Below are 25,624 nucleotides of genomic sequence, written 5' to 3'. Positions count from 1 at the left end.
CCTCCCTGGTCATGCCAGCTCTAACCCTGTCTTCAGTCACAGTCACAGAACAGCTTGGGTTGGAGGGGACCTTAAAGCCCATCCAGTCCCACTCCCCCGCCGTGGGCAGGGTTACCCCCCACCAGATCAGGCTGCCCAGGGCCCCATCCAACCTGGCCCTGAGCGCCTCCAGGGATGGGGCACCCACAGCTTCCTTGGGCGATAGGGTTGTGTAACCCAGTTCAATCCACACTGCTAAAATGGGGGATAAGGATCTTGAAGGCTTCCAAGCAGCAAGCCCCATCTTCCCAGACCAGCACCCATCGCTCAGAACAGTGTCTACCAATCACGGCACTAAACGTGGTCAGGACAAGGCTGTGCTAAGGGCAGCTCAGCCAGCAGCAGCACAGCAGGCAGGGCAAGGCTCTCCCTGTCCTCTCCATGCCCAGCCTCACTGATCCCTCCAGGGCATGCATTCAAAACAGACAAAACCGTTAAAAATCAGCAACTGTTCTCATTCTGGCTCACTGCCACAGCCAGCAGGGTGTGACGAAGGTTACAGAAAGGGAGGGAAAGATAGAGGAAGGTTCCCAAGATACCTAAGTTTAATTTGTGATGTGCAAGCGCAGATAAATAGAGACGAGTGGGAAAAGAATCAGCAGTCAGGAACTTATCGCTTTACCAGCAGCGCTGTGTAATTGGCTCCTCGCCTCATCTCCCTCAGCACCCATTCCTGTGCTGTGCCATACAAGGCGCTGGGGGCCCTGGCTCGGGAGCAGCGACCTGCAGGCAGCTCTCACGGCTCAGAAGGAAGGCATTTGGTTCTTTCAATATGCTTGTAAAATCCAAAAGGAAGGCACAAGCAGAACCGGCAAATACTGTAACACCGCCTCTCACCACGGCTGTGCTCCCATTTCTGTCGGCCACACCAAAGCAGAACCAGCACCTGAAATCAGGCAGTGCTGTCCGGGAGAGCCAGCAAGTCTGCCCTCCTCATGTTGGTGCTGACCCACGTGAAGGAGCACTCACACTGCACCAAATCACACTGTGAGATGCACAGTGCCAATAGAGCAGAGAACACTGGTTAGTGAGGCACACAGCAGGCACCAAGGGACAGACATTTCTGCAGGCACTGAACATCAGAACAGTTTGCCTGAAAATACAATACCGTGTAATACTTTAACACCTTGTGTTTGTTTGAGACCAGACATGAGTAATTACATTTTTTTTCACAATGATCGAAATGCCAGAACCATGCAAGCAACCTTTCTCCAAAACACACAGTGAATAACAGTACATAAAACAAAACTAGAACGTGCAATTCAGCAATGAATTATACTGCGAGATGCATTCGTTCATTACCTATCTGGGTGACAAAAGCCAACCCTGGTCAGACCAAGGTCAGGAAGCCATTACAGATTTTTCCAAAGTTTTAAAGAAAATAAGAACAGCAAACAATTTTTTTTGGAAAAGTTTTATTGCATTTGTTTTCCATATGGAAGCATTGACAGATTGAAAAGATGCAGCATTCACATTACTTCCGAAATGAGACATCCACTGAACTTCTCCTTCCCTGATTTCCCTCCATCCCCCCATGGCTTTGAAGCAGTCTAAACACGTCATCTTCCAAAAAATACGGCTTTTGTTTAAACCAAGGAAAGAAAAGATTCCTTGGAATTCCTGGACACAGCTGATTTGGATTTGTTTCCTTTGTTCGCAGTTTTCCTGCTAGGTCTACTGCAGTAATGATCCAAAAATATAGCAAAATTCCTGCCTGAACACAAGGGATCAGTCATGGTTCTGAATGGCTTGGCCTTACCTGTTTCTGGAATGCCTTCTGCCCCCCCCCCTTTCATCACCACACAGTCCATAACAGTACGCATGCTCCTTACCATCAGCATTTCCCGGTTTTAACACACACACGCATCATGTGCATTTGCACACATGCACAGGTGTGCATATACATGATAAAAGATTTACACAGCTCTACACCAGGGTGATGCTAAGAATGCAGAATCGATCTCTCTGGCATACCGACACATCCCACCAAGGTTAGTCTTTACAGTCATCCATCTGCCTCTAGGCGTTCCACGTCAGTTTTTAAACACTATTTAACAGGCATTGCTCCAACAACTCATTTACCAAGACAAACACACACCAACATGCTGCTGCTGCTATACTAAGCATTTGAAAATCGGATTCTTTTTCTTTCTTTTCTGCAGACGTAAGGCATTTAAAAAAATCCGCAAAGTCCTCTAAATCTGCCACAGTCACCCTAAGATGGCAATGATTTCCCACGCACGAGGGAGGGAACAGACAAAGTAATGCCAGAAAGATGGAATCAATTCTGTAGCTGGAAGGAAAAACGAGGGGGAAGCGGTCTTGGCAATGTTTGCTTTAAACACTTGAACTGCGTGCAACCACCAGGTCAACTGGCTCTCTTGCTGTGTCACGTTCTCGTCTTGCGCCTTTTGATAAAGTGAAGCGTCTACTTCCCAGTTCAAGTTCACTTCTGAAAGAGCGACGCGCTCCTTCAGGAAGCCCAAAGGTGTCTGTGTAGGACTTGGCACTCACATGTCTTCCACAGAGCTCATCACAGTCAGGAGACAGCACGAAAATCTACTCAGAAGAGGTGGGTCACAACGGAGAAGGAAAATTCCCTTCACGGTTAGTTATGCCATACAGAAAGCAGAGAGAAACAAAGGCCAGTAAAGTTAACAAGATTAAAAAAAAAAAGAAGAAGAAAGAAAGAAAAAGCAACAGCAGCAGTTTCAGCCAGAGATATAGAATTATCTGAAATTGTGGAATACAGGGCTTTTTTTTTCTCTGCAATTATCAGCCATTCATTAGACATAAAAAAAAAAGTTTGTCTTGCTTTTCGTTTTAAACATTCATGGAAAATTTAAACAGTAGTGCTGCAATATGTTTCTATCTTAGTGGAAATGCTGGTCAAGAATTCCTCAGACCACATACTGGTATGGGTCTGCTTTTCCTTGGTCTGGTGTTGCGAATGGGCTAAGCCATGCTATAGAGAACGGATGGCCAAATACTGCTTTCATGTTCATCCATTTTGTTTTTTTAGCCCATCTTCTCTCTTCCTTTTTCAATTGTTCTATTCCCTGAAAACAGAAATATCACATTTTCAGTCAAACGCTCAGTTTTTGCAGCTCTGGATTTGTGGAAAGGTCTACTCTCGGTTACCCCTTATCCAAAGGATGGAGTAAACACATTAAAATGCATCTTTAGAGCCTCTCCTTTTCTTTCCATTGCTTTATACTACTACTAATACTACTAATAATAAAAAGATAGAAAATACTTCTCGGAAGTAGAACCGCTTTAATTTTGTTCAGGCCTGGAAAATTCATCAAACCTTTTAAGACCTGCCCTCCAATGGCCTCTGTTGTCAATTAAAAAACCCCACCACATAAAAACCAAATACAAAGCACATGCTTTAACGGCTGAAAGCATTACGTGCTAACCAGATGGGAAAAAAAAAAATTAGAGGAAACAATTATAAGTTTGCAGACAAAAAAAACCAACGAGATAATCTCTGTAATGCTCCCACATTCACCAAGCAAGTTCAGGAAGTGCCCACAGCTCCACGAGGCTAAGTCTACCAGGTGCCTCTTCATGTTTCATTAAATCACTGCCAAAACATGCATGGGCCGACAGCAGGGAGAAAAGGTTAAATGAGATACCAACTGGAGAGAAATCATTAGCATTGTTTAGTAAAGGTTAGAGGGAAAATAAAAATAAGCCATCAAGCAATCAGCTGGAACACTCACTGCTCAGTCATTATTACAACAAAAAACCAAACAGCAACGGAAAAAACCCACAAACTCAAATCTGTATGTTACCTAAAACCCATAAACGTGAATTGGGTCTTCCAGGTAAGCTATGACTGGCTGCCACAGAAGCAAAATTAACCGGTGTGGTCACTGGAGAGCACTATTCTTCCACGGGTAGCGGTAGCAGGCAGATCGTTACATTCTTTAACTTATGATCTTTTGCAAGGTAAGCTTCTCCTGACCTACACACCTCTCCTGTGCTATAGATTAATGCATTGTAATATGTCTGTGTGTCTCAAGTTACCAGCTCTGGGTGCTCTGCTGAAAAAGCTCAGCCAAATGCAAGAGCTGCAGTGACCCCTGATAATGTCACCTCCAGAGGTAATGGCAAAATACTGCGGATCTGGGTGCCTCCAGGCACAGAGGAACCATCCCAGAGGGACAAGCATGCACAGGATGGAGAAGGAGGTCTCCCAGGGGTTGGAAGAAGGTGAGAAAGGTCACAACACAGCCCTGCCTCTAGAATGTGACATAAAACACTGAAAGAGGCCATATCAGGTAGAATTTCACCTGGAAATATCCTGCGCTCAAAACAGATTGTTTGCCAGACACAGCTAGCTTAATGCTAGCAAAATCAACAGACAGCACAGAGCTTTCCAAAGAGCAAAATCTTTACTGCTAAGTATTAAAAAAAAAAAATTAAATAAATCAAAAGCAAAACCCCACAACCAAACAGGGAGTGTCCATATTTTTTATTTTAGTTTGTGGCGTAAGTTCTTTCATACCTAAGAGTTTCCAGAATTTGAGGTGATGGGAAACGAAGGAAACTTATTTGTGTACCTGACTATGGGAAGCAGCTTCTAAAAATTCCTGCCAGGTTTCAAAGACTGAGAAATTAGGATGAGGGTTTCACAGAGAGCATTGCCAATTTACACACATATTGATCAACTCAGGCAGGATCTTGTTGCTCTGTATGACACTGTACTCCGTCCCGGAGGTCTCCCTGGCAGGAAGAATAGCTGCAGCCCTCCTCTGAGCACAGAACAGCCACAGTGTGAACGTCAGCCTCTTGCAGAAGCCAGGCAGAAAAACATGCGCTGTAAAGAAGGCTCAGGAGCAAGGGGTTCTTACACACTGTAATGACAGCCACAGCTCTCCAACGGCAGCCAAAATATTTATTCTAGCTTCTACTGGCCATGAGTAAAGCGAAGGGTAAGGAATACTAAAGGAGGCGGGGCACTCTTGTCCCTCTTTTAAGAATGTAATTTCTCTTCAGTCGCTCCAGTTAATTCTGGTCTTTTGACGTGAGCTATCGTATATCTGAGCGTGCTTGGTGAAAGCCAGCAGCATTCACGTGTGGGAGCATCACCAGGAGGCACCAGCTCCGTCTTTACAGAAGCAGGCAAACGCAGCGACACAAGGGCAGCAACATTACTACGTCACCTCTACTGTGATGTATTCAAACATGGTGGCTTTGCAGCAGACTGTACCCACCACTACTGGACTGCATTCCATTTCCAGGAATGTCTCCACTTTTCCCCTGCTGTTTTTTTTTGTTTTGTTTTTGTTTTTCCTCCCCTGAGAATGGTTTTTGAACTGTTTAACAAGCTAAAACTGAACATTTTCTAGCACATAACGCTGCATATTCTGACACCAGCAGGGACTCAGCAAAATTTAAAACACCAGCCTAGCAGCATTTCATTAAAGGAAAAACGTTCTTGAATCTACAGTTCTTGAATCTGTGCAGAGTAAACATCATTACCAATGCCTTACCTTACCAAAGGTCATGTCTGATTCCACAACATCCCAACCAATAATTAGGTAGGTGGACACCACTCCTCACAGCAACTTTCAGAGAGCACAATCTAGCACTGTGCTGGTTCAGTTGGTCACATTGGATTTTTCCTCAAAGGGTACGCATGAATTCCCCATGCAACGAGGTAAAACCCCATAACTCTTTCTACAAACGGTGAGAGACAAGGTAAAGGAAAGAGGACATGAAACACCCACCGTTTCGTCAGTGCAGATGGAGTGTACTTGGGTCCCAAACATAACTGAGGTGAAGATGAGAAAGAGGAGAGCCTCAAAACACAAGAGGATGAGAAGGATCACTGTGGTTGGTGGAGAGAAGGAGCTGCATTCTGTGAAGACAAAACAACGGCGTTGGAAGGGGAGAGATTGGGTAATGCAGCAGCTACAAAACACCCACTAGGCCATGAGTTTTTCAAATGAACGATATGGTGATCACACTCGAAAAGGTGCACGGGGAAGCTCAGACTTCTTGAGGATGCACAACAATGAAGCAATCGCTCCTACAAGTTTAACAAAGCAATAAGAACAACAACAAAACCCCATGATGTTCCAAGAAGCAGCTTTCTTTTCCAGTGAGGGGTTTTCCCAGCCTGCTAGTCAGGAGTCCGCTCTATTCTCTTCCATCCACAGCATGGGTGTTCAACCTTTTGGCTTACCTGGGCCATGCTGAGTGAAAAGGAATTGTCTGGAGCCACATATAAAATATATAATAAAGTAACAATACTTATATGTTGTTTCTTTTTTTTATTAAAATATAAAAAACAGAGAGAAAAAAAACATAAAACTAGTGGGAAGTTTGGCCTTGTTTTTGTGAAACTAATGCATCCACGCCTGGTTGTCTGGAAGTGGTTGCAATTCTTAGTGAGTTCTCAAGGAGCTCGTCAGAGATTTTTGATGAAATATTGCTCTTCCTGTGATTCATCCTTGAAAACAGTTGTTCACAAGTGTACATACTGCCAAAAAGCGATGACATGAATAAGGCATGATTGTGAAGCACGGCATATTTTTCTCTGTTAAGGCAGACCTTATAAAAGTCTAGTAACAAGATCTAGAGACAAGATCAAATTTTCTTTGACTTGAATGTCTGATTGCAACTCTATACATTCCACTTGAAAATGTGCAGGTAATGTATTTACGTCAACTGAAAATGGAGTCACAAATATACAAAAATACTGATGATTCTTTTGGAAATTTTGAAACCGACTCTCAAATTTCTTTATCAGAACTGAAAGCAGAGCTGCCTATTTTTTGCTGTTTACCGGCCTGTGTTTAGCCAACAGATCAAAATGCATGGAATTATTTGCCATCACTTGAGCTTGCCGTAATTTAAGTTTCATTCCAAACACTGCTATGGTTTGAAACATAGCACAGATAAGCTTGATTTTCACCTTGAAGACACACGTTTAACTCATTTAAATGAGTGATCAAATCCACCAAAAATTGCTAAATTGGTGAAGCATTTTTTCATCTCCAAGCACTGGCACGAATTTTCCTTTTGATTCCACAAATGACTTGATCTCATGTCACAAATCATAAAATTTCTTTAGCATTTTACCCTGACTTAGCCACATTCCTTCAGAAAAGTAAATGGTGTCCTCATAATCGCATCCATACTTTTAAGGAACTCCTGGAACTGGTGACGATTCAATCCATTGGACCTTATGCAACTCTCACCTTAGATAACTATTTGCATGACATTATCCATTTTTAAAGCTTTTGCATATACATTTTCTTGGATCTACGATGCAGTGATATTTCATCAACAGCGACTTACCAGTGGCAATTGCATCACCTTCTGTTAACTTAATAAATCCCTCTTTTTCACCAGCCATCGCTGGGGCACCATCAGTAGCTATACCAGATATCGGGACACATTGTATCTGCCACACTTTCCAAACATTGCTTAATAAACACACCATCAATAGATGGTTCAGATTTCATTTTTTTGCTACCGTGTAAGTAGCTTTTATAACAAAGTTCTTTTGAGTTTTAACTTTTTAAAAAAGATTTTGTTGAAATGACAGGCTTCTTTTCAGTTCCATTATTTTGTCCTTACAAAGTGTTCCTTAATATGCATCAAATTTGGCAGCATGTTTTTGCAGATAATGTCTTTCCAAATCATAATCTTTGAAAACTGTCACAGTTTCCTTACTTAAGCATAGTGGCACATTATTTGTCTTGACAAAAAAGCACTCCTCTGTCCATTTTTTGTTGAACACACTTCCTTTGTCCATGATTTTTCTTTTTCTGGGTTCTGTTTTCTTCTGAGATGCCATGAGGTAGGTTGAAATATTAGTATTGGCAATCACTGCATTGTTCTCAACAAGCGGCACAAGCACGTGCCACATGTACTAGGTGCGTAGTATCATTAAAAAAATTAATAAAAAAAGACGAGTATTTCTCCCACGAGCAGATGTTAAGCTTCAAAGAGATAAGCAACAATCAGGTACAACCAGCAAAAATGTAAGGCAGCTGGAACAACAGATCCATCTCTTGTAAATGTTCTTTTCTTCTGCCAAAACCTGGGACAGGTGGGAAACTGCTTCCCCCACAGACACAGGCTTGAAGAAAGGGAAGTTTCCTTTGATGTAACCTTCCATCACGGCCCTAGCCACCATAGCCAAATCCAGATGTTCTCAGTGCCATTTGGCAGCTGTTTGGCAAAGTTCTGAACTGCAGAACAAGCTTGTCAAATTCAGCTCATATATGTGAACGTACCCATCCTCCACAGTATTATAAGCTAATAAAAATCAATCCTCATGTGCAATGACACGTTCTAAGAAACGGGAATTCTAAGAAAAAGGAAGCTAATGCCCTTCCAAGAAATGTGCAAGCTGCACACACAACTTTGGGCACCTGTCTCTTTAATTCAGCATTATCTAGAGGATTTCCCATGCCTACACTTTTTAAAAAACATATGTCAAATGCTTATGTGAAAACTTACTCACTTGTTTCTCCAGAATGAGGGCTGGCAGTTTATTTTGGTTGTTGTTGATTTTTCTTTTGCGTGTGTGGAAAGGAATTGTTTGTTCTCGTGAGGATGGATTTTTGGACTTGAGTTAACATGTTTTCCTGGCAGTCTTGCAACAATGATTCACATTACTCTTTTAAGAAGAGCATACACATTCTCCTTATCTTGCTTTGGCATTCAGGAAATCAGTGCTGCACTTATGAAAACAGTAACACACATACTATCTAGGATTCTTTATATCTCAGCTTCCCCTCAGGCAGTATCAGCCCTAAGATTGAACAGGACTTTTCAGGGCAGAGATCCTGGCACATCAGAAAGAATTATGCAGTTCCAGGATTGATCGTGAAAAAAAAATAATTGAAGATCACATAGCAGAGCTTTGATACCATTCTCCTAAAGCTGATATAAAAAGGGTTGTCTTACAAGCAAACTGCATTATAAGGTCTTTTTCATAGGATAATCTGGTATTTTAATAAGATGCTTTGTTAGTACTCACTTGTCCAGTCTTCTTCAAAGCAATACAAGAAGTGAAATCCCACCATAATTAGAGCATGCAGGGAAATCAGTGCTATATACATCTGGGAAAAAAAAAAAAAAAAGGCTGTAACACATGCATCAGGCAAAGACCAAAAAGCTCATTTTCAACCTCTTAAAATCAAGTGCAGTGATCAGACTTAAAAGAACCCTAAAACAGAAAATCAACAACCCCCATCTCCCAAATAAAGCAACCTGAAGGTGGCAAACACCAAGGTGACACCCAACTCATTCTGGCCTTACCAACAGCTCCAACGGCACGGGAAAGAGAAGTTTAATTGGAAGCCAGGAGGACACAAAGCCTGGTGTCCTGCGCCCCAGCGTGGCCCTCCCAGACAGCACGTGGCCTTCACCTCTGCCAAGCACAGTGCAGCTCTCAGAGACAAGCAGCTCTCTGACACTGAGGTATCACGCTGTCAAAGCTCATGTCCGTGCTCTTAAGCACGAGAGCACTACAGTTGACCAGTGAAACAACAGCTAATTTGTTTTAGCCACAATACGCACTTTATCTGTTTTTCAGTTTCAGAAGAAGGATTTCATTTTTTTCCCTTTAAATAAGTGTTTTTCCCTGAGGCAGATACTGGCATGGAAAATTCCTGTCAGGCTTCAACATTTTGTAATTCAACCATTTTTTTTTAAACCCTGTCTTAGCTTTGCAACAAAACACTTCAAACTATTGGCAGTGCTACACTACAATTTACCGAGAAAGGGCTGAAAAGATGGCTCTCTTGGACCTACAGACTGTAACAAAAGAGTCCTGAGATAGTAGGTGTGAGGGACATATTGTTGCAGGATGACCCTGTGGGAGCAGCAAAGGGTGACAGGAGAGCATTTTGTCTCCCCTCGGAGCTGGAAGGGGCTGCCGTGCTTTCAGCTCCCCGGGTCTTAAAGACAGTAAACAGGAACAAAACCGAAAGAATAAACAAAACCAAAACTTTTGTTTCTCTCACAACTACACTGGCTGTTTAATAGAGCCCACTTGAAAGTAACGGCAGCTTTACTGGAGATAGAAATCCTTTTGATAAGATGAAAGCATCTTGCTTAACCCTCACAGTGAAAAACCTTGCTCAGGGAAAAGAAAAGGGGTTTTGTTCTGTAACCCGCATCCTAACAAACCACACTGTAGAAAATAAGTTTAGGAGCAAGATTTCCTACTTAATTGAAAATTTCTCCCTTTCTACTTGGTAACATGAGAACATTCTTCCTTGAACCTACAGATTTCTCCAAAGACTTATTAATAAAATAGGGCATCACTAAGACGCAGCCTTGCAACATCCACGGTACTCTCACGGGATGTCTGCAGTTCGCTTTGATGAAACAGATTTCCACCCTCCCATAAATAAGTAGTATTCAAGTCTGTGCTCCTGCTTTCTTACACGTTATGCTATAGATAATAGCACAAAAAGTCAAAATCTCCTTGGTTTTCGAGTATGAAAATAAACTGCTTGTTCGTAGAAGGTGGATAACGCTTTCCAAAAGAGATGCAGATTTCCCTCTCCTTGCTTAAGATGTGACACCATCTCTTTACTATGCAACCTCAGACAGGTGCTCCTACAAGGACAACATTTAAGTACCCTACATATGGGCTGCAACTCCGCCTAACACAGAACAGAGTGAAAGAATCAACGAACCACCTGAATTGGGAAACAGCACGCCATTCACCTGACAAAACAAGCCTCACAAAGCCCTGGCAAACACTTCCTGCTCCGCCTTTTCCCGGTTGCTATATTGTGTGCATTCCCTAATTAGCAAAATGGGAGCCTGCAGGAGTTCCCTGAAAAGCTCTTCTGAAACAGGAAAGAAAAGCAAGCCAGCACTGGAGCTGCTTCAGAAATGACACACAGCGTTTTAAGGCTGCACACTGGACAGCCTCAAACACCACATGTGACATACTTACTGTAAACAGTACAAAGTACTTCTGGTTATTCTCTCCTACACAGTTATTGACCCATGGGCAGTGATGGTCCATTTTTCGGATACACCTCTTGCAAACGCTGAAAGAATACAGAACTTTATTTATAGCACACTCCATTCCAGGAATGCAAGATTTCACATAAATTTTAGGAACTCAAAGAAATGAAAGAACCAGAAGTGAAATCAGAACCTCGGTGAGTTTACTATTAGACACATTAATATTGCTGGTTCTCTCTATGTTTGCCAAAATCAGTCACACAGTACAAAATGACCATAGTAAAAAATTCATGTCAAGCAATACACATACTCAAAACCTTACCAGAGGTTCTGCCAAAATACAGGTTGAAAAATACATTCAGGCAGATGAAAGAATTGTGCATTAGTCTAGTTTTAACCTGCTTAGTCTCTAAAAACAACCACAGATTAAAAACTAACCAAAAAACCCACCTACAACAGGAAGACGTGAAAAGCAGTTAATAAGTAAAAATACTTTTCAGAATTGCTAATAGCAGGTAAAGGTTTATTTGCTATCATTAGCTGCTAGCAGGAACTTGCAAAGAACAAAATTGAAGCAAACGTGAGAACAGACTCTTGACAGCAAGGTAAGCCACACGCTGGCATAAAACAGCTGTGGCAGACAGTCAGGAAGACATTACCACAATACACATCCAAGGTACAATTAGATGTTAAAGTACTTCACAAAACCACACTAATTAAATCAAAATTCAAGTTCTTGCCAGCAGGCACACTGTGGCTTGAAGTCAAATAATTAAAAGACTGCTACTTTGTCTGAACATCATTCTCCTGGTTAGTCAGTAACTGCTTCGAGCCTCATAATAAAAGAGGTCTTTTTCTCTGCTGCTTTCTCATATGATAGGAGAAGAAAGGCTGCCTCCTGATACCGCATCGCACAAACAAGCACAGAAATCAAATATGAAAAAACACGAAACCCCAAAACAAATGAACAATAGCCCCATAAAAGGGAGCAGCAGCAGCAATCCCAGAACAATTTGGGCAGCTCCAAAACAGGAAGAATTGAGGGCTGCCTCATTTTATTTCCATTTTGCTTCTCAGAACAATAAAAATATTTTGACCTTTAATATAAACAATAACACCCAAACACTTAAAGCGAGCCTCAAATAAAAACATAAGCATGTTCTTATGAGCACTCATGAATAAATAATAGAAAGCCTCCCTCTGAACAGCCCTACATAGACTGCATGGTGGGAGGAGTTAATCCCAAGGAGCCTTGCCACGCCTGAACAATCGGTGAGCTGCTACTGTCCTGATGCTAAGGGAAAGGCTGCCTGGGCAGGCAGCCAGAGCAAGAACTCGGGCAGGCACAGGTACCCTGTTACCTCCTGGCCCCAGACACAGTAGACAACAGAAGAAACCTCATTTCGCTAGAATAAGCAACTCAAAATTGTTTTTGAGCTACGTAAGTATTCAAATCAGGCTGTGTTGTAAAAACAAGTTATCTGCCCAAAAATACCAGCTTTCAACAGGACAAGCATCAAGCATTTGCTCAGAAAAAAAAAGAAAGAGGGAGAAAGGTGAGTGGTATAAAGCAGGAAGATGCCTCTCCAAACTCTAATTTAGTTTGTGTGTTTTTCTGTGCCAAGTGCACACACTTCCCTCCAGCTCCGAAGCAGGTTAAGCACTAAAGCAAGTCCTCCAGTTGCTGCCAGGTCCAAGCTCCCCAGAAAGGGACAGCCTGAAGCAGTCAAACCAAAGAGGTCCGTGAAGGGGGCAGCTAAGGCTGGGAGGAGACTTGTCCTTCTCTGCCTGTGTACCAAAGGAGGCGGATAAGAGGCAGAAGGTGAAACTAGCTGGTGGAAAAAGAAGCACAGAACCAAAAGTGGTCAACAGCAGGGATTACCCATACTCAAACACGCTCCCCTCAACAGCCCAGCTTCCAAATGCTGGAAGGAACAGTGCTGGGCACCAGGGACTCGTGTGAATCAAAAAGCACTGTGGTCCTTAATGCACACAGCTAGCGACACCTCCTGCTGATGCATATGCGCAGACTTGGGGCGTGAAAGTCCAACAGATCTCCCTGTCCCACAGGGAACGCTGGGCTGAAGATTCTCAGCAGCATTAGTGCGCAACGGATAGACTTTCCAAATTTTAATGCCTATAAAATTAACTTCAAGAATACAGAAAAGAACTGTGGAGATGAGGTTTTGTGTTTTGCCAAACAGCTTTTTTCATTTGCCTACGGTGTGAGTCATCAGCCAGACAGCATTTTAGATGTGAAGTCTCATTCATAATTGAAGACGTGTCAGAGGGGATTTTACAGCAGCATTAATAAGTGATAGGAACGATCACATTGCTCCTACTGAATAACCAACTCCTGAGCTGGATTACAACAAAAAGCCAGCAACAAAAAATTTGCACACTAAAGCTCTGAGATCTGAAAAATGCAAACAGCAAAGCACGTTTCTTCAGCTCAGTAGCATCTACAAATCTCCCTGCCCACAAGATCTCTGCCTGAATCCAGTAACCACGACATGAGCTCTCTCAGTATGCACTGTGCTTTGGGGGTAGATAAGGAAAGGATACCAGCACAAATTCATTAACTACTGACTGGAAAGCAGGTTTGCTTGTTTTAAAAGAGGAAGAGAATGTTAGGAAGTAGTTATTTTTTTTCTCACTGCTTTTAATACTAAAAAGCTCACTACCAGATACTCTCTTCAGGGAAGTTTATCCTACCAGAAAAAGAAAGGACACGACAGACCAGTAGACATACTGATCTATCACACAGCATAAAACAAAGTCACAGTACTCAGTGAAAATGGGTAAACTGGAACTCTTGAAAAAATAATAATAATAATAAAAAAATAGATATATATACACTGCTACCTGAAGTTTAGTTTTAAATAAGCATCACTTCTAAATCTATAGACAATGGGTCTGACTTAAAAATAAAAAGGACATTGACCTTTAAGAGACATTTACGTTGTATGGATTTCTCTGTATTTTGGTGTTTAATGAACCTTTTTAAGTCATTTTAAGTCTTTTTTCACACAATAGCCAATACTACGAAAAATTACGGAACGTCAGTGACAGGCCTGAAGTAGCACTTGTGAAGCATTTCTCATTTTGCAAGAAGTAGCCCCAGCCTGCTGAAGACAAAAACATCCCTGAAAACACCTGCGATTTTTACAGAGAAGCTTGCAAGTGTCTGCCACTTCTGGCAACAGAACTTGAATGCCAAACTCTCAATTTAATCACTCAAGTCTCACACTCTAACAATAATTCAGGCACACGGGACAATTCTTGAGGTCCAGAGATAACTGATAAAAGAGGAATCCTCAGAACAGACTTTACCTGCAGTGATGTGCTCTGTCAGGTTTGATGCTACAACATTTTGGGCACTTGTAAACCACCTGTCCTGGCTTTAGCTGTAAACTCTCAATGAACTCTTTTGTTGCGTTACCTTTGGGCACAGCACCCTGCAGAAAAGGAAAACAAACCAGAAGATTATCCTATGAACACTGCCAGTGCTCAAAATAATAGAGATGACTTATAACTATGGAAGGGGAGGGAGAGGAAAGAGGACAAAAATTCTCTACTATCAACAGAGAGCTGGGAAGAGCAAGAAGATCCAGAAAAAGAAGTTATAACAAGGTGGTCCTAATATATACAACAATATATTAAAATACCACTTTTAAAAACAAAATAAAACAAGCAGCAGTAAATCCTTACATAAAGAATCAGTCTTCTGTAATTTCACATCAATTTTAAAATATTTAAGAATTCTTATCCTCCTCCCCACATCTATCAATGGATTTATCATCCCAGTGTTTCTTATCACAAATTGGAGACAGCAGATGTTTTAATTCCAGTAGAAGCAGCTGCTTCTGAAGTACCTCTGTCTACATCATTGCTGATAAGCATCTAATGTATTTATAGCTACACTTCCATTGAGTATTTGTTATTTAAATTGGGGTTTAACTTTCAAACAATGCACTCTTTCTAAGAATTCTTTCCCCCAAGTAAGACCAGGCAAAATATTCTTGTTTGTGCAATTGTGACATTAAAATAAGTGTCTTTAAACAGGAGACACACTGCTGCTGCAGAAGTCTGAACTTTCAGAAGTTTTCAAAATGTTCAGGAGTTTCCAGCCATCAATTTGATCAAAAGAGAAAAAAAAATGATGAAATGTGATGTAGGAAATCACTGCTGGTACTCTGACACAATGCATCCCTGGAGACGTAGGCTTTTATACTGAAATAAAACCAGGGACTGGACATTTTATCAAATTTCTGATGAAGCAGTCTCTTCTTAAAGCTATACTATTTCTCAACAGCAATAAACAAGAATAATGCATATTGACAAAAGAGCTGCACATTAAACTGGTATTATAGGGCTTTCTTGAGCAGTCTTCAGATTTTTCTGCATAAACCTCCCAACAGCCCTGACCAATCTAGAGCTGGTTACCAAGGCCAGTTTCCACAAAACGCTACAATTGATGCTCTCTCAGCACACAGCAAAGTTCCAAACACAAGGAATGCTTTTAGCAAGAACACACAGGAAGCAGTTCTTGAAAAGGACGATATGCTATCAACTCTGAAAAATAAAAGTGTTCATTAATTTTTGATAACAGTTCCTATTTCTTTGCAGTGCTCTGCTTCATTCTGATCCCAGATGTGCCGCTGCTCTCCATCTCCCAGCAGCCTCCTCCCTCCCAAACTCACACCGCCAGCCCTGCTTTGCTGCATCCCCTCCCTTTGTTCCCATCTCCATTTTGCCTAGCTGATTTCTTTCTAAAAATCTCCATGAAAAATAAAACAAAATCTCACTGGTTCTCTCCATCCACACACAAAAATCCCACCAACCACACAGTGGGAATTAACATATCTTTTCCAGATTCCTCTGTGTAGAGATTTTATCTGTTTCTCTGATGCTGTGCTTGCTCAGCCTGCTTTAAAATACAGCTTTTGTTTCAAGAGTTACCGCGAGCTCTGCAAAATAACTCCACAGACCTGAAGGTCCTTGGCATTAAAGCCACACAACATATGATAATTAACAACAACAATAATGCTTATATAACAAATTGCTACACCTTGTATTTGCGAGCCCAATGACCACAAGTTTCAGCGCCTCAACTACTGCTCAAAGTTCTTCCCAGCAGCAGCGGCATGCAATGAATCAGTCTTTGCTTTACCACAGACTGCAAAACTACCCCAAACTGAGCCATTTATGCAGCTCTGCAGCCCCTGGAAGAGCTAAAAATCAAGAAATAAAAATAACACTGAAGTTTTAACAGCACCTAACAAGGTTTCAAGTAGGAAATGACATTTGGAGGGAATAATTTGACTATCAGGGACCCGATGCCATTCCCAACAGCGACAAAAAGTCTCAGGAGGAAGGAGAGAAGAAATCTAAGCCTGTTTTTTCTTCCACTGTCTAGCATGAATGGGTCTTTGAAGTGAATGTACTGCCCAGAGGTTGATAAGCAAAATAAGCACAAGCCATTCAGAACAACCATCATGGTATTAAACCATCTCTTATTACAGAAGCAACTCCTACAAATGCAGGCAAGGAAGTGTCACAATCCTTATGCTTCCTGTCTGCCCAAGAACTTTCAGCTGGTAGCATGCTTACATATTTGTGTTTGCACAGTCCAATAAACTTCACTAAATCACTAGTGTGAGAGGTGGCAGCGTGGCTTTTCAAAACAAGTGCATTCTGCTCCATTCTGCTGCAGTAATGCTTGCCAAGGCAGATAACCAGAACTGGCTTTTCCTGCTTTGCTGTTCTGTCGAGACATGACAAGCCACAAACACGAGATTCAGCACTTGTGAGAAAAGTCTCAGGGAGGAACGCTCTCCTCAGCACGGAAAGAGAAGCTGCTCTCACAGGGAGAATCTACAGCTGGGTCCTCAACTTTGCATTTGACTTGAGTGGGATGAGGAATTAGCCTCCCACATCAGCAGCCTCGCTCAGCAGGCTGACACGCAGAAGTTATTTAAATCTGCCACTCACTCAGCAACCGAGTTACTCAACATCGATCAGATAAGAAAAACACTGCCTTTTTCTTCCCGAGACATGCAGAGAGATACTTACTGGATCTGTCAGCATAGCACGAAAATGTGAAGCCAAAGCGAGGAACGCCAAGGTGTTGAACACCGTGCCATTGATGACGCTATAAACGTAATCTCTTGAGGGAACTAGCATGACAAGAAGGACTACAAAGTCAGCGTAGAACACCAGCATCCAGGTGACAACAGCACACGCGATACCACAGCCATCTCGAATAAACCACATTGTTCCCAAGGAAGCGCGGCTGGGAGGTGGAACACACTTCTCTGGCTGGAGGTATTCAGGTGTCCTTTCAATATCTCTGAAGCGGTGGACTGAAGAAATCATCATAGGCTATTATGTCCATACTTGCATCTGAAAAGGAATCAGAAACAGCGCTCACTGCCTCGCAAGGCCCTCTGAGATCCTTTCACACGGCAGGATGGGATCGCATGAGACATTCCCAACTGCAGAAAGCGAGTTGAAGCAGTGAAAAAGACGAACCAAACAAAAAATAATGGCTTTGGAAGCCAGACTCTTGTGCTTATCAGAACGCTTCTTACCCAAGAAGACTCTCTAAGTGCTTTTAAGACTTGCTTAATCACACACTGACTCCAGCCACCCCCACTGAGGAAAGGCAGCGAGTGCTTTGATGCAGAGCGCAGTGGCCAGGCGGGGCCAACAGGAGCGGCTAAAGAAACACCTGGGCACCTCTATAGAGGAAGAGAGCAAAGAGCTGGCACAGCCAGCAGACCCCATTCTGCTGGGCCAGGCCCGAGGCAGAAAAGACTCTCCAGTTTTGCCTGGAGCGTGCTCTTCCCTCCTCCACTGGCCTTATGGCTCCCTTGAGCCCGCTGCTCCGCTTCGCTTCAACCCTCGATGGCATTTGCTTTACTCCCCTTTGGAACTCCTGGCTAAGTCCCTGCTCTGTAACAAGGGCACCACCACGACACTGCTCCCATCACCACATCCCCACCATCTCTGTGGGAACCTCATCTTCCAAGAAGGCCGATGCTGGAGGCAAACACCACACTGCCCCGAGCACACTGAGCGCTTGCTATGGCTCCAACGCAGCTCCACCAAACACAAGCATATGAGGCGGAAAGGGTGCCTGCACTGCTCTGGCAAGGGATCAGTCAGCTGCGCTGAGAGCTTCACCAGCTCCACGATCAGAGCACACCTGGAGGCTTTGCAAGTGCCATTCACACACCCAGCCACTTCTTCCACAGCCACTTCTTCGAGAAGTGTTTGCACAGCGTTTGAAATGGCCAAACGCCGCAACCCACGCGTCAGGACCCACCTTCCACTAAAATGGACTTTGCTACTAAATACACTGAATTGCATGTACCCAACAGAAGGGCTCAGCTGCCTCATGCTTTGACACGTAAGGATTGGTTTCGTGTCTTTTCAAAAACCAGTGCTTGTTTCCATTTCAGTTCAGAGGGAGGGAGACGATGCACATCAGTAGTTATGTTTTCTGCCAAAAAAGTTCATATTGAAGCTATTTTTGCATCCAAATATTGAAAAAAATACATTTTTTAACATACTATTGCTTAGACAAAATGGATGAATTTTATATGAAATGCAGTGAGATCACAGAAGAATCTAGAACCTTAAGCTCAAAGCATTTATGCCTCAATTCTGTCCAGCAGAGGGAAAAGCTCTACACTGCAAGCACCAAGCTCCACAGCCATGCTGTTGCCCTATCCAGGCAGCAATGGGGATGACAACTTGCTTTTCTGCTCTTATTTCAGGAAGACCAAATTCACAGGAGGACAACGAGTCTCTCATGGCCTAAGGTTAAGGCTATTAATGAGCAGAGTGATTAATTAGGTATGTTCTTTTTCTGCTATTAACACTCAGAACGTTACCAAGTGAAACAGTTTGGAATGTTTTAGGAATCTGAAAAAAAAAGTTGTATGGCTTAATGATATAGCCTGCCAACTTGACAGATACATCATACAGAATAGAAAAATCAAGACTGAAGAAGTGCCTGTGTATCTCAATTACTCCGGTGAGGAAAAAAAATAACAAAACTCCTCGTTTGCAAAACTCACATATCACATTGCAATTACTTTGTGTGTTAACCACAGCTATAGTTGAGCCTCCTGACAGCAGACACTTAGGGAGAGAAGCTCTATCATTTCCAGAAGCGGTGATTACCCTTACAATCCGCTGGCCTAAGTTCTGACAGATCTCCACCTACCAGCAAACCCATGCCTTTCCCCCACACATTCACCATGTGTGTGAGGAAACATATTTACACATTCACACGGACTTTAAAAGTGTTTTGAAGACTCCCCTCCCCAAGATAACAGTTGACCTTCACTGCATTGTTTAATTATCTTACTAGAAGAGTTACGCCAGTTTGCCAGCTCAAAATAAAGCTGACATAAGACTCATGCCTGACAACGATATTTGAACCAACAGTAACACAATAATGCATTAAATATACAAAAAACTCAGGTGTTCAGCTTTCAAACTAAAGTTTTAGACCTGACACGTGAGGTACAGCAGCAAGCTGGGATAGCTTGAGCACTGACTTTCAGGATTTTCTGCCTAGACTCAGTGAGATTCCTTTGTGTTTTTTCCCTGGCATTTTGTTTTCCAAAGCAAAGGAATGAAAGAGTCACAAGAAAAGCCAACTCCTACCAACAGAGGAATGAGTTTGACAAGTCACCTTAAGGTCAGTCCTGGCTGGAAGCTAGACAAATGCGTACTGATTATAGCTGTGGGCTTAGCCCTGAACAGCACACTTCTGAAGACAAACAAAATGCAGAGCTCTTGCTAAAGCAGGAAGCAGTTTCACTCCAATGGAAGTTATCCCAGAAGTAATGGGTAAAATAAAACTATTGCTGTAGAAGTGCCAAAGGAGGAAGTGGTAGGACCCTAGAGGCACCTCACCTGAGGATCGAGTTTCTGCAGTACAGAAAGGAACCCAGTGAGATGCAGCGCAGGCCTCCAACACTGACTTCTGGCTGGAGGACAAGTGTGTTATTTAATGCACTCAGTTATTTAAGACTGCTTTCAGAGCCATCATTGAGCAACAAAATGAAAAATCAGTAATGGCTATACGAACACTATTCATTACTTGAGAAACACTTAAGCGTTTCAGCGTACATTATTCATATGGAACTTACTGTGATGCAGTTTTTGCTTGCTGCCTCTTGCCCTGTCATTGCACACGACTGAAAAGTGCCTGTCCCCATCCATTTGACTCCTGCACTTTTGATATTTATAAACAGCGATGAGATCTTGTCACAGCCTTCTCTCCTCCAGGCTGAACAGTTCCAGGTCTCTGAGCCTTTCCTCATAACGGATATGTTCTGTCCCCCTCATCATCTCTGTGGCCCTCCATTGGACCATATCTAGAAGTTCCCTCTCTTTCTTGAACTGAGGAGCCCAGAACTGGACACAGTACAGTATGCAGCCTCACCAGGACAGAGTAGAGGGAGAGGATCACCTCCCTCAACCTGCTGGCCACCCTCTTTTTAATGCGCCCCAGGATACCATTGGCCTTCTGGGCCATGAGGGCACACTGCTGGCTCGTGGTCAACCCGCTGCCCACCAGGACACCCAGGCCCTGATAAAGAGCTCCCTTCCAGCGGGTCAGTCCCTAACCTGCACTGATGCAGGCAGTAATTCTTCCCCAGGTGCAGGACCCTACACTTGCTCTTGTTGAAGATCATCAGGTTCCTCCCTGCCCAACTCACCAGCCTGTCCAGGACACATTGAATGGCAGCACAGCCTTCTGGTACAACATCCAATCCTGACGTATACTCCTCTCCACTTTGCATCATCAGCAAACTTGCTGAGGGCGGACTCTATCCCTTTGTCCAGGTCAACACCTTACAGTCCTGCTGTAAGAGGACAAAATCTCAGCTCCCCTTCCACATAGCCTGGTTAATGTTTTTAATTCATTGTTCCGACCTACATAAACATCTTTTTGTTTATGTTGGTTAACCTGGTATTTTCGTATTTAAAAAGCAACAGGGATTGTGGCATGGAGGAGTAACTTGCCCTGGCAGCCCTGACCTGGAATCACCCTGCACAGGAGCTCAGTTTGTCACACACAGCCCAGGTACGTCGGCCCCTCCTGCTCAGGAGCACACAACAGGTGAGCACCAACAGCAAGGACCTGATCACTGTGTCAGGCTGCAGGGAGGCCAGCAGGTACGTCAGACAGTGACAGCAAACACGTCCAGTCAGCCCAACGTCACAGTGAAACCTTCTCTTTCTTATCTGGAAGGCATTTAGCACCACAGGAATAATCAAAGGAATATGTAATATACACATTAGAAATGTAAACAAAAGAAATTAAAATCCACTTCCTGCTACAATGAACACTTACAATACACAATTACACCTTTTATAAATTAAATAACTGTCTTTTGACCTGACGTAAGTCATATAAAAAAAAAAACAAACAAAAAAAACTATTTCTAACGGCCTGTGACTGCTGAACAACGCGTTAAGAATGCACTAAGAATTGATCTGGGCCTTTGCCCAGTGGGTACCTCAATGCTGTCTGACGTTCTGATCTCACAAAAAGTACACTGCTCACCGTCACCCTGCTGATTTTCATCTAATTACTCGTGCTGGAAAAACCAAGCACCTCAGTATGACTTGCAACACTGCACTATTACTGTGCAGACATTGCAAGCGTTTCCTCTATTACAAGTCCATTTAACATTAAACTTTGGGGAGGGGTCACCTGCACTGAATGTCAAGTTCTGCCTGTTGTATTAAAGCAATTTTGGGGGAAAGAAAAAGAAAGAGAGAGAGAGAGAGACCGGGGCAAACTCTGAGCCTTTCTAGAGTGTTCGGTTATTATTTCCTTATTTAAGGTAAACACATTCTTTAAGACAGTTTTTTTAACACAGAGAACAAGAGTTCACTGACAGCATTTTGTGAGCTGATAAACAATTATCAGGTTAACTTTTTACTGTCATCAAAAGGAAGCAAGCATACATTACTGGTCACACTGTATTCATAAATGCGACACTAGGTGATCTTTATACACTGGACATTCCCTTTAACAACACCAATAATTGACCTATACTTTTATAAATACACATACAAACTGAAAACTCATTTTGAAGTTCACTTCAGTCTTCTGTACATAAAACCACATTAACAAAAACATTATGTATTCAATCGTTCTTGGCAACAGAAATGAAAATGTGTTTTCTAACTAACAGGATATTTACCTTTGCTTCTCCTGCCATGCTTTCTTACAGCCCAGATCTAGCAACAAGCCTGTCAGAACTCACCAAAGCAAGTTCCAGCAGGAATAATTAGGAAATACCAATATTCTGTATAGTTTTCCTAATGGTTTCTGAAAACTTTTATCTGATCAACAAGAGTGGAATGAGAACGCTGAGAAGTGTTGGCCGTCTCCTGCAGATTCATCCAGATATTCATCTGCAACCCCTGGCACATAGAACCCTAGAGGGTCAACGGGACACTTTGAGCAGCTCCGTGAACAGCAGCTAAAAAAAGCAAGTCTATTATTAGCAGGTTTAAATTTGCTAGAGAACTGTACTTCCAGCGAAATATTTTCAAGACCCCACGCACAGTTAAAAACAAAACAACTACCTCTCTCTGGTTAAAATGGTAAAGGGAAGGGTTAGGCACCAGGATATTAGCATTACACCGACCATGCGCTGGCTGACTCAGATCAAAACGTCACAGGGCAGAGTCCGTTCTGCCAGCCCTACTGCAGCCACCCCAGGAGCAGGGGAACAGCATGATGCCTGGTAGAGACAAGCTTTCATTCTTCTTCTGGAAATTCAGGCCACACTAAGGGCAACAGTTTCAGCCTCATGAGAGAGCACAAAGAGAGAATTACCTCAAAGACATCTGTCAGATCTAGGAACTCCCACCTCAGGGCTGACACAGACAGGCTGGGAAGAGGTAGCCATGTAAGGCACAAGCCCCACAGTTTTCTTGCTGACGCTACTGTAAAAAAGTAGCAACTTCTGCAGCATCAGTGGAATTCCATTAGTATAACAGAAAGGAAAATAAGGCCGTGTTTTCTTAATTAAAAGAATGCCTGTGGTGCACAGTCTCTCAGGACAGATGGCACCAGCTTCTTGGTTAATGCCTGTATCATTTCTGTTTAACCAACAAATACGCACTGTATAAATATATTATAACACAACAAAGACTCGCCTGAGAGTCTTGAGTTACTGACAAACGGCTGCAGCTCCACCTGCAAAGTCCCTTAGCTGCTGGCCTGAGAGCAGGAAAAGAGGCGACAACAAAGCGGTTGACAAAGCGGTTACTGTCCAAGGTACAGGAATGTGGGAGGGTAACTGAACCGGGTGACAAGGAGATGCAGGTCACACGGGCAGTAAGGAATCAGGTCAGGCCTGGATCTGCCGTGGTCCGATCCCATGTTCAGCTATGTCAATCAGCGGTTGTCAGAGAGCCGCAGAGATGTCAGGCCCTGTGAGACGTGACGGGAGGAGCTGTCCCAGCCCTCTGGACAGCTTTCCAGTTTGGATGCTGACTCAGGGCTTGACAGCAAGCCACCGGCTCAAGGGAATTCAAATTCTCCACTTGTCTTGTATCAACCTTTTGAAAAAAAAAGGGAAAGACAGAAAGCAAAGGGGGAAGGTTTGCCTATACAACTGGTATTGTTTTTAATGCCCGTGTTAAAAACCACACTGCTTTCATGGCATAAAGTATGCATTTTCCAGAGAAGCAGAAAAGAATTGTTGGTTTTCACATGTTAACCATCCCATCCCAGAATCAAAAACATCCTAGCCTGAAGAATATTCTGAATCCTACCCTCAGTGAGCAGATGGCCCAAGATTTGACTCTCCCCTGCCCCTGCCGCAGCCCCTTCAGAAGCATGGACCAGTCGCTCAGCTTCTCCTGTTGTATCCTCACTTTGGGCTACACTTCTTCCCTACCATATCAGGGAGTTTCACAAGTGGATGAAGGCTTTAAGGCGTTCAGACTTAAAATAGCTACATCCTGCACCTAAACAACTAGATACAGGAAGACACAGGGTGTACATTAAATAATGCATTGATGAAACAGTGACAGAAGATATCACCTCTAGCTTGCAAAGGCCTAAAGTGAAAATTGGGGCTGTCGCGATCCAACTCGATGATGTTAAGAGTTAGCCAAGGAGAGAGCCACTTTGGGAACTGGAAAAACCTGCATGTTCAGAGCTGCCCTATATTAAGGGCTTTCAAACAAAGAACTTTTCAGTTGGCAAACAGCGTTACTTTTGCTCACTGTTTCGCTGGCAAGCACAAACGGTCCCTGTCTCCCATTTTCTACGGGTAAACATTAATTTTGTTATCCTTTGAAATACTGAGACATGGAAATCAGAGTAACTGCAAAACAGAATATAATGCCTGTCTACTCCATGCTACATTGGACGTCAGTGACTCAAGAAGCCACTGCAAAGGTCTAAGATGCGTGTCACACACCACCCTTATCCCCTGCTACAGCCCTCCCATCTCTATGTGCACTGGGGTACAGCAGGCCTTTCCACTAGAACTGGAAATAGGGCTGCAACTGTTTCACTGTCTTTTTTTATTAAGTAGCACAGTGCTTCACATTACCTTTATTCACTCGGACTGCTTCAATCTGAGCCCATTTGTTCTAAATTCCAAAAGCTGCACCACCTTTAAGCCTGGTTCCTGTTATTGCAAAACTCACAGCTGAACTTCACAAATGCACCATCCACCACCAGGCAAGCAGTACAAACATCAACAAGGGCTGTGCTCTTCCTCCCATTCAGCATTCCTCCCTCAGCCACGGGACATTAACGCTGAGCTTTCTGCACCCTTCCTTGCAATTAGAGCTCACGGAGCAGCGGTTCCCAAGGTTTGTCTGGCTGAAGCTGTGGCCCAAGGCACTGCCAAGCACCCAGTTCCTGGGACAGAGCCAGAAGCAGTCTGAGGGAGGTCTCTGCCCCTGCACAGTGGTCACCCTCTGCATACCAGTTAGGAGCTGGCACTGCTTGGGGCCCTAGTGTCCACAGATCCAAAGCTGCCACCCTCCTTTGGGCTCCCTCTCAGAAGAACAACATGTGAAGCGCTCCTGGCAGGCTTGCTGCACTGCAGTTCCAAGCAAGGTGCAGGCTATCTTTTTTTCTTCTCATCCACACAACCCAGGAAACAGACAGCTCTCATCAGGAAAGCTTTAACTTCTCATTTACTCTAAAGCAACCCGGAATTTCAAATTAGTTACATGCATAAATCAAATGTGATGCTCTGGGTACCACCATTCAGCTCTGGTTTGCTTCAGCCAGCTAAGCACAGGGCAAGGAAAACAAAAAAGGACAATGTTATACATTGTCATGTATTGCATTATCTGTTATCTGCTCTCAGGAATGCAAGAAAACTGTACTCCAGAGCATCGTTCCAAGAAAAAGGTCACTGTACACTACAGGGAGACCAGGGGAACCATACCCTCACTCAGACAACACCAGTGGGGGCTGGCTGGGTGCATCCACGCAGGTGTCAGGCCAGTCAGCGCGGCTGCTCATTGCCAGCACCACGGTCTCCTCGATGAGGCTGTACCCCACTACAGATGTGCCCTAACAGCAAGGCTGCACAAGCACATTTCTGTGAAA

At 43.3% G+C, this 25,624-nt stretch overlaps 1 protein-coding gene across 3 annotated transcripts in view; it reads right to left on the bottom strand.

Annotated features, from left to right (window-relative positions):
- ZDHHC3 (zinc finger DHHC-type containing 3) overlaps positions 1 to 25,624 on the bottom strand; it is a 28,005-nt gene that overhangs the window by 1,381 nt on the left and 1,000 nt on the right. For 2 of the 3 annotated variants that reach the window (XM_021388890.1, XM_021388889.1), the window contains exons 2-6: positions 17,071 to 17,400; positions 14,329 to 14,453; positions 10,982 to 11,078; positions 9,047 to 9,128; positions 5,778 to 5,908 (exon numbers count right to left, since the gene is read on the bottom strand). In XM_021388890.1, the coding sequence (XP_021244565.1) occupies positions 5,778 to 5,908; positions 9,047 to 9,128; positions 10,982 to 11,078; positions 14,329 to 14,453; positions 17,071 to 17,376 (741 nt within the window). In that variant the 5' untranslated portion in view covers positions 17,377 to 17,400. Of the gene's footprint in view, positions 1 to 1,437; positions 3,099 to 5,777; positions 5,909 to 9,046; positions 9,129 to 10,981; positions 11,079 to 14,328; positions 14,454 to 17,070; positions 17,401 to 25,624 lie in introns of those variants that run through there. The other variant, XM_021388891.1, reaches the window with a different exon arrangement.

This window comes from Numida meleagris, chromosome 2 (assembly GCF_002078875.1).
Source record: "Numida meleagris isolate 19003 breed g44 Domestic line chromosome 2, NumMel1.0, whole genome shotgun sequence".
In the NCBI taxonomy this organism is placed as follows: domain Eukaryota; kingdom Metazoa; phylum Chordata; class Aves; order Galliformes; family Numididae; genus Numida; species Numida meleagris.
This window is presented reverse-complemented; position numbering and strand designations above follow the sequence as displayed.